At 30.8% G+C, this 9,869-nt stretch overlaps 1 protein-coding gene across 1 annotated transcript; it reads left to right on the forward strand.

Moving 5' to 3' along the window:
* Window positions 1–6,814: 6,814 nt before the first annotated feature.
* On the forward strand, window positions 6,815–8,953 carry LOC108461375 (fructose-bisphosphate aldolase 1, chloroplastic). The gene is made up of 6 exons (XM_017761209.2): window positions 6,815–7,143; window positions 7,225–7,494; window positions 7,581–7,690; window positions 7,784–7,874; window positions 7,962–8,231; window positions 8,313–8,953. The coding sequence occupies exons 1-6, from the start codon at window positions 6,970–6,972 to the stop codon at window positions 8,589–8,591; spliced, it is 1,194 nt and encodes a 397-aa protein (XP_017616698.2). The 5' UTR covers window positions 6,815–6,969; the 3' UTR covers window positions 8,592–8,953.
* Window positions 8,954–9,869: the final 916 nt, after the last annotated feature.

Below are 9,869 nucleotides of genomic sequence, written 5' to 3' on the forward strand. Positions count from 1 at the left end.
CGCGTCCAGGGCAAGTTTTATGGCCACCATATGACTTTTTTAACAAATCATCTCATTTGGCTAGATAGTTAAATATTAATGTTTTATCCCTGAGTTTCGAGTTTGATTTCTCTCCATTGATATTTATATTTTTTATTTCATGTTGCTTCAATTTTTTTAATTTTTAATTAATATTTTAACATATTAGCTCATTTAATTAGATAATTATTTAAATAATAAAAAAGCTTGAAACAATATAAAATAAAAATATATTAATATGTTTATAAAAATAATAGAACCGGGGACATAAAAATGTAATTGTAATTATCTAACCGTTTGATTAAAAGAGTTAATATGTTAAAATATTAATTAAAAATATTAAAAGGTTGAAGCAACATGAAATAAAAATATAAATATGAATAGAAGAAAAATTGAACCCGAGACTTAAGAAAAAATACTAATATTTAACCATCTCATTGAAAGCTCTGCTGAACACATTTTCGTATTTTCTTTCCAAAATCGAGCTAAATATCACATAAATCAACCTAAATATTTAAAAATTTAAAAACAAACAGCATTTTTACAAAATTTAGAGCTAGATTCACCCTTTTTTTTATGTAATATTTATTGATAAAGTCCTCACTATTTTGACACATTTGTCATCTTAGTATTTCTTAAATTCTTTTTATAGGCAAATATTAGAGTTTGAGATTAGAAATTACGACACATTGGCGTACATCTAACTTTACAAACCGGTAAGTGTTTGAAAAAAGAAAATTAATATATATTTGGCTTAAAAGTGTATATTTCACCTTATTTATTTATTTATTATGTCCGTTTTACAAATCATGTTAGAAGTTTGTGGTTACTCTTTCCAAAAAATGTGATATCTAAGGTTCGAACATGCATTTCTAAGGCTCCAACTTTATAAAAAAAATCATTTTACCCCCCCATTTAATTTTTCGTTTTTTTTAGCCTTTGAACTTGTATTTTTTGTCAAATCACACTAAAATCGATAGAAAAATTAATGTTTATTAACCTTATTGACGTGACATCCATGTGGCAGTTCAAGTATATGTCACATCATTAATTAATTATTTTTAAAAAATTAATTTTTTCATAATTTAATAATTTTAATAGTTTTAAATTTTTTAAAATAAATTTTATAATTTTATAAATTTTAAAAAATTAATTAATTCTTGATGTGGTATCCATATGGCAATCTACATGCATGTCACACTAACAAAGTTAAAAAAACCTTAACCTTTCTATCTATTTTAGGGTGATTTAACAAATAATGCAATTTTAAAAATTAAAAGGAGCGAAAAATTAAATGAATAATTGAAATGATTTTTTTATAAAATTAAAATGTTAGATAAGCAAATATTCCTTTCTAAATTAATATTTCTCTTGTGAAAAGAATTTTTATACCATAATACTACATTACAATTAGAGGTGTTCATGAGTAGGTCAGCCGGTCTTAAGCATGATATTAATATATTTTATACTTACCCCAGCTCGACCCGACCTAAAATATGGGCTTAAAATTTTGCCCAAATTAGTCCATATTTGTAAAAGACTAGCAACCCATTTTAGGCCAGTCCATATTTTTAAAAATATTTATATTATATTATTTTAATATTTAATAATTTTATACATTTTTATTTATTGAAATTTTTATATAGTCGTCTTAACTTTATTTTAATATTTACATTAAAGTAATATTATATATTTAGTATATGATTATTTTTAAATGTGTTCTAAATTACATTATATAAGAAAATAATATAATATAAAGTATTATAAACTTAAAAATGGGTTGGGTCGGGCCTTGAATGTTCAAACTTAAGTCCAACCCTTATTTTAAACGGGCCTCATTTTTTGCTCAAGCCCATTTCCAGGCCTAATATTTTTACTGAAACTCTCCCAAGTTTCACGCGGGCCTTTGGGCCTGAACGAGTAACCTGTGAACAAGTCTATTTACAATTCAAATCTGTTTGATATTAATTAAATTTGTGTTTTTTTCCTTAAATTTTTTGTGTCCTTTATATTATTCATTAAGAGCGAGGTGTTGATTGATAAACATAAAAATTAAGTGCCAAAATTTTTAATACTAAATTTATATTAGAAAATTATTTGGTATATTGATAAAAATAAATAAAGAAAATAAATATTATCTAATAAAATTATTTTTTAAAATTAGGTAAACTACATAGATTCTCATTTTATTATAAAAATTTTCATTTTAAACACTAAAAATAAAAAGTTTACAATTTAAACACCCATGTTATATAGTTACATCATTTTGGTCAATTTCGTTAAAATCTCAAGCAACAAGCTAAGCGATAGTTAAAAAAATCGGTATAACAATAAATTTAGCCCTTAACTTTTACATATTATATCAATTAAATCATAATTTTTAAAATTAACCTAAAAATTTACAAATGATATCAATTTAATCCTAATTCTAAAAATTCAAAAAATATAAAAATACACAAATATTTTAAAACGATGTAATAATAAATTTATGTATTTTATATATTTTTATTTTAAGTATTTTAGAATTAGGATCAAATTGAAATTATTTGTAAATTTAGATATCTAAAAAGAAGACAATATAATTCATTTTTAAAACAAAGTCAATTTAACACTTTCAACATTAGGAATAAGTTGCTATTTACCTACTTATCTTACTCACAATTTTTTGTTGAAAATTTTGTATTAATTAAAAAATCCTCAAACATTAAAAACATATCAATTAAGCCTATTGATTAACGATTTTTGTCTTTGACTATTACTATATGGATGTGGTCATTAATGGCACTGAGTCAACCGTTGTGATACTAACATGGCTATCCACATAAGAAAAAATTCAAAAACTCCAAAAAAAAAAATATATATATATATATATATATATATAAACATTCAAGTCCATAATGAATAGATGTCTAAATATGTATATAAACATTCAAAGTCCATAATGAATAGATGTCCAAATTTATTTGAAGTTCGGCATTGTCTAAGTTTATTTTAGATGTAATTTTAAATTATAAAAATTTTAAAATGAAAACTTTTAAAAATTGTAAAACATTATAAAAGTTATAATAAAATGAAAAAAAAGTATTTCTTTCTTTTTTTTTTTTTGTTATCTCACAATATGTAAATCTCGTTCTTTTATAAGTTTTTTTAATTTGCTAATTATGGTATTAGTGTTTGATATACTTTCGAGTCATTTTCTTGATCAACTGTTAATTTTAATGTAGGATGTAAAATTAGAATGTCGAAATCACACTTATTGATATGATTATAATAATAATTTTGTTTCATATAGATGTTAAACTATAAGGTTTTCAATCATATGGTTGTGGGTTGAATTTTATAATCAACGTTTATTTATTTATTTATTTCATTAGTTCCATTAAAATTCAACTCATTCCGATTGAAAGTATAAAGACTAATATTTTAGATTCAAATCTTATCATATATATGTATTTTAATAGGAAACCAATTTTCATATTTCAAATCTTATTTTTACATTTTTTTCAATAAATTAAATTCAATCTTAATATTTAACATTTTGTTTTCCTATTGTTAAATGGTGAATTTATTTATAAGAAAAATCGAAAGGGTAATTGAAAAGCTACCTCAAATGTCACTTTTGATCTACTCTTTCTTAATGCTTTCAGGGCCAACTTCGTCGCACTGTTGATTTGTACTCTATGGTTGATTCTTGCATTCCTAATTATTATCACGTTTCTTTTAATGGTAGTGTTGAGGTTTGTTTTTCAGCCTTTTTCAGGAGCGGTTTTTTATTATTTATAAGATACGATTATCTTAATTAGACATGTTAGAGGTGGTTAGGTGTTATGCATATAACTCAAAACGATACATCATTTCTTTAAGTTTAACATGTATTTTAGACGTGTCTTTTTGACAAGATTCATATCCAAGTATCATTATACGTGTTTGCATGTCTTACCTAACAAGTTTGGAAAAAATATTCGCATGTCTCCCTCGTGAGACATTCCATCGTGTTGACTTTGCAAGATTGCAAAGGTATCAATTATAGATCGAATTCAAGATCACAAAGCCAGATAAAATTTTGGGTTATGAGATTTTCTATAATAGATAACTTTTACAAAAAAAAAATTATAAATAGTTAGATAATTAACTATGGGTCGATGACCTGTGACAGTGAAACTTACTTTTCTTATATAGTGAGATGAAGTCCCTAAATTATCCTATTAAGTCACTACTAATCTCTATTTTTCTTCTTTACAATTTTTATATATGTCATAACCTCAAAAACTTCAAATTAAAGGGTATTATGCACTGTACTTTTCGTGCCCTTAAAATATTTAAAATTCAACAATTTTGTTTAAGTAGTATTGTTATTATTGTAGTAATCGGAAGGACGTAGATTTAAATATTCGTAATTGAGTTAATAAATAAATGATTAAAATATTATGATTATTTTATAATTTTTATAGTTGAGTGATAAAAAAAAACTACCAATTAAGTAACTAATCGTACGTTTGAGAAATATTGATTTAACGACCCATCATTAGCAACTTAATGAATGGAATACTTAAATTATTAATCTTTAAGTTATAATGTAACACCCTTTACCTATCTCTGTTGTCGGGAACAAATTACGGTGAGCTACAGTACGAAACAAAACTATAACAAACAATTCACAGTAAAACATGACAAATTTTTATCATATCAATCATTCAATATAATATAGAGCCATATCCAAGCCTCAATTAAGCTTAGGAAAATTTAACAGAAAGCATGAAAATTTCAGTAAAAAAGAATCACAGGCTGTATGAAAAACTGTAACCATGTGAAAAGGGAGTCGCACGACCAACTCCAATTACACGGTTTCAATTTTTAACACAATCTAGGCACACGACTATATGGTCCTATTTTATGATTTTCTCTAATTGTTTAAAATTTCTAACTTAATCTTTATTTATATTCGGGTTAACTTAAGAATTTTTATAAGCTCGATTATAACTTGGATTTGTTTGGAAATCATATTAATCATGAATTGTGACTTGTGTTTGTTGAATTATTGAATGTTATTGATGTTAAATGTATGTGATTAATCCGTTAATTGTTATAGCATTCTTTAGCTCGGATCTGGTGATCAGACCAATTAAGGGTTGTTATATTTTATTAAAATTTGCTTAAGTGATTAGGATACTTGGTTATTACCCGACAGAGCCGGGTTCAAGTACCGGCAATGGGAACTGTTTTTTTCATTTTCTTTTTCCGATCGTCTTTGATTGAAAAATTCGGCGGTCATTATCATGAATCAGGGGTTTTCGAGAATTTATTTTTGTGTTTGGTTAATTCTTATAGGCGTTGCAGTTGGCCACAAATGCAAACAGAAGCCCAGTTTCCATGAATCTTAGCCACGCGTCATATCATATGTTTTCGGCTCCATTCTCCAAGGTCCTCATGAAAGAAAAATCTCAAGGGATGGCATTCTGTCAACCGTCCTATGTAGGGGCTTAACTTCAAGACCCTGTACTTAAAACCACAGCCATTAATCTGCACAAATTTTAGAACCTCATGTTTGTTTAGTTTCAGAAGGAATCTCTCCAACACCTCTAATTTACACGCACTGCAAACTGCATTGTGAATATGATGTTCTTGTACTCTTACTACATTACAAGGAAAGAAAAAATCTGTTTTTTTTTTTTTGTATATATATGCTTTATTATTTCTGTGGACTATGCCTTGTATTTCAGACCAAAACAAAGAGTGATGTCATAATGAGGGAACACGAGGTCGCAACGAGCAACTGTCATCACGCCGAGATATGAAAATATGTAACTAATTCATTGGATGATAATTTTTGGATTATTTCCTAATTAGACTCTAAGCATTTAATAGTATATTGTATTAATTAATAGCTAAAGTGTATCTAAGGTAAGTAGACACCAAGTAACATGTACACTATATAAGTCACCTTAGAGCCACTGAAATTAGTGTGTGAATTAAATTTAGATGCAAAAAGTAACATAGTTAAGAGAGAATTTTGTGTTTTAGTCCAAATGATTTTTCTTTTGAGGTTTCGGAATTTCTTTATTTTGACTCTCTCAATTTTATATTTTTGTCTTATTAGTGAAACCTTCTTTTGCTCGTAATTTTTTATCTTCTTTAGAGAAACTTTTTCACATAAAATTTATGTATTCAATCTTTTCAATTTCTTCATTAATTTACTTGTTTGTTACTTACACAAGTTTATCCACTACAATTTCAAATGTTTATATCCTAAATCTTTATACTCTTCGAATTAGGAGTAAGCAAAAAATAACTATAAATTTATAAGTAGTTTAACTGACCAACCGATTCATCTAATCAAATCATAGTTAATTAGGTGTGTCATTGTTTCTTTTTGAATGTAGTGTTTTATTGTTTTAATTTATTATGGTCTTAATTAAATATTAAAACAATATATATTTAAGTTTAATAGAAATCTATTAACAATGTTATCAATTACATTTTAATTTTACTAAAGAGTGTTAAATTTAGTGATAAATTATATTGCACGAGATAATTGAAGTTCAAAATACGATATTTTAAAAGAAATAATCATGAATTTATGATCAAAATGGACTATGTAAATTTTTTTAATTTTAAATAAAAAAGAGATGATAAAGTAAAATGACTAACGCATGTGAAACAATGTTTTTATCAACCACGAATGCATCCCGGCCAAGTGTGCAAAATTATCATCCACATGGCATGACGGCATTGGTCAAAGCACGACAGCCTCAAATGTGACATCTTATGATATGGTGATATAGACAAACACAAGTATAAAATCCAGTGAGTGAGACTTGCATGTGTGGTGAAGGAAGGCCAACATTGAAGAGATAAGATTATGGTGAAAAACTAAACATAATAAAGTCCCTCATAACATTCTTCGACTTGCTTCATTGATTAGCCCAAAGATAAACATAACCAAAAAGAAAAATGGCTTCTGCTTCCGCTACTCTCCTCAAGTCTTCACCTATTATCGACAAGTCCGAGTGGATTAAGGGCCAAAACCTCCGCCACCCTTCGGTTTGTTTTGTACGGTCACACCCTACATCGGCCGCCTTTACCGTCCGTGCTAGTTCATATGCCGATGAGCTTGTTAAGACCGCGGTATGTCTTAGAATTAATGTAGTCTTGAATCGTATTTTTATCTCATGCATGCTCAAATATTATTTCTTTGTTTGGATGTAGAAAACTGTTGCATCTCCAGGTCGTGGTATTTTGGCCATGGATGAATCAAATGCTACATGTGGGAAGCGGCTTGCCTCGATTGGTCTCGAGAATACCGAGGCAAACCGGCAAGCTTACCGTACCCTTCTCGTGTCTGCCCCTGGCCTCGGTAACTACATCTCGGGAGCTATCCTTTTCGAGGAGACTCTCTACCAATCTACCATCGATGGGAAAAAGATGGTCGATGTTCTTGTTCAGCAAAATATTGTCCCTGGTATCAAAGTTGACAAGGTATAAAGCTTAACCAAAAGCATCCACAAATTCATATTTTTAAAGAGGATACTTGGAACTGAATGATTTGGTAAACAAAATAACAGGGTTTGGTTCCACTCCCTGGTTCCAACAACGAGTCATGGTGCCAAGGTCTTGACGGTCTTTCATCCCGCACAGCTGCCTACTACCAGCAGGGTGCTCGTTTCGCCAAATGGTAATCCCATGTTCGATGACTTCTCAACCATATTATGCAGTGTTGAAGTAAAGGATTCTTGTATAACACTATTAGCTCTTTTTGATCGGACAGGCGTACCGTTGTGAGCATTCCAAATGGTCCATCAGCCTTGGCTGTTAAAGAAGCAGCTTGGGGACTTGCTCGCTATGCCGCCATTTCTCAAGTAAGTTGATAGATGAAGCTGAGGAGTAATCATTATGTGTGTGCTACTTGTTGTTGAGAAGTGATTTTTGTGGCCATTGTGTTGCAGGACAGTGGATTGGTCCCGATTGTGGAACCGGAAATCTTGCTTGATGGTGACCATGGAATTGATAGGACTTTCGAAGTAGCGCAGAAGGTTTGGGCTGAGGTTTTCTTCTACCTTGCTGAGAACAATGTCATGTTTGAGGGCATCCTTCTCAAGCCCAGCATGGTCACTCCTGGTGCTGAATGCAAAGACAAGGCCACCCCACAGCAAGTTGCGGATTACACCCTCAAGCTCCTCCACAGGAGAATCCCCCCAGCTGTTCCTGGAATCATGGTACATTTTCTATACGAAAGCATTGTGAAATAATACAATGAACCGTACTAACGGATTGGACAAACCGTTTCTGTTGTGCAGTTCTTGTCTGGTGGACAATCAGAGGTTGAAGCAACCCTCAACTTGAACGCAATGAACCAATCTCCAAACCCATGGCACGTCTCGTTCTCGTATGCCAGAGCTCTCCAGAACACTTGCTTGAAGACATGGGGAGGCAGACCCGAGAACGTTAAGGCTGCTCAGGATGCACTCCTTGTCCGTGCCAAGGCCAACTCACTTGCTCAGCTCGGCAAATACACCGGCGAGGGAGAATCAGAAGAGGCCAAGAAAGGAATGTTCGTAAAGGGATATGTCTACTAAGCTGCTGCAAACAAAGCTTAGCTGAGATGATGGAGATTTCATGATATGGTTTCTGATCTCTTTCATTCTCATTGTGTTTAATGTTCTATAGACCCTGGAGACTAGTTTTTGTTCTGGATTGCAATGTACTGTTAGTTAATAAACTTCTTGCCGATGAGGTTACTTATAAATGGCATCATCATAAATAATAAAACATGCTTAAATCTGCATTTTCGTGATAAAAAAAATTAGAGTAGACTGATATGATTAACTTCCGGATTATCATTTCTCAATCTTGCTCGACGTTGTTCTAAACTGTCTGCTTGGAAATGTTGGACTGGAAAAACAAGTTCAAGCAAAAATATTAGGTGAATTGGACGTGAGATGTTCTCTTTTACTATCCATTTTCCGAGGAGTTAAACCAATTGTTTAGCTTAGGATCCTTAAGCATAAAAATTGAAATAGACTTACACTTGCCTGAGTGCTTGACTGAATCCGACCCAACCTGTAGACAGATCTACTTACACAATTAAACTGTATTTTTCACAACATTCCTCCATCTTATTATTGGATTCCATCCAAAAAATTTCAGCTGCTATTTGAGTGTGGCAAAAATAGAAGAAACACCATAATGGAACTTAAGCAAAGGTAAAATGGATGCCACTAAGAAGAGGTGGAAGAGCAACATGATTCATACTCTCCCACTGCTTGTTCTGCTTTCAGGCCCAAAATTCTACCAGATAAAGGAAAGACATTTTCTGGAGAAACAAGCAGGGGAATTTTTTCCGTTCAAAAGTTAAAATTTCCCCACCATTATTCTTCTATTTCCCACTTACAATTTGATGGCAACTAGTCATTCTAATTCACCGGAAATAATGACTAATCCATGGGGAAGGAAGACATATCTAACAAAGGCAATCGCTTCACTCGATAAATACATAGATGTGCGAGAACTGATTCAGCTGTATCTGCAGCCAAACATTGATGGACAACATTATCTGATAAGAAACCTCATTCAATTATCAAAGGAGTAGAAAGAATGGTTAGCTGTTCGTGTGCGCATGTGTGTGTGTGTGCATATTTTGAGGGGAACGTAAGAGTAACCTTAGAACCAGCCGGATAGTTTTGTTCTACACGAGCCTAAAGTAAGAGAGAGAAACCATGAGATAGATAGGCAAGCAGAAGCCGCCATGTTTACCATCTTTTGGGATCAAAAGTTATTTAGCTGTCTAGCCATATGCATGAAGATTAAAGGTTACTTGCATCGGATACCATTTCTCTCAAAAACTTTAGCAGAAC

Source organism: Gossypium arboreum, chromosome 13 (genome assembly GCF_025698485.1).
Source record: "Gossypium arboreum isolate Shixiya-1 chromosome 13, ASM2569848v2, whole genome shotgun sequence".
In the NCBI taxonomy this organism is placed as follows: domain Eukaryota; kingdom Viridiplantae; phylum Streptophyta; class Magnoliopsida; order Malvales; family Malvaceae; genus Gossypium; species Gossypium arboreum.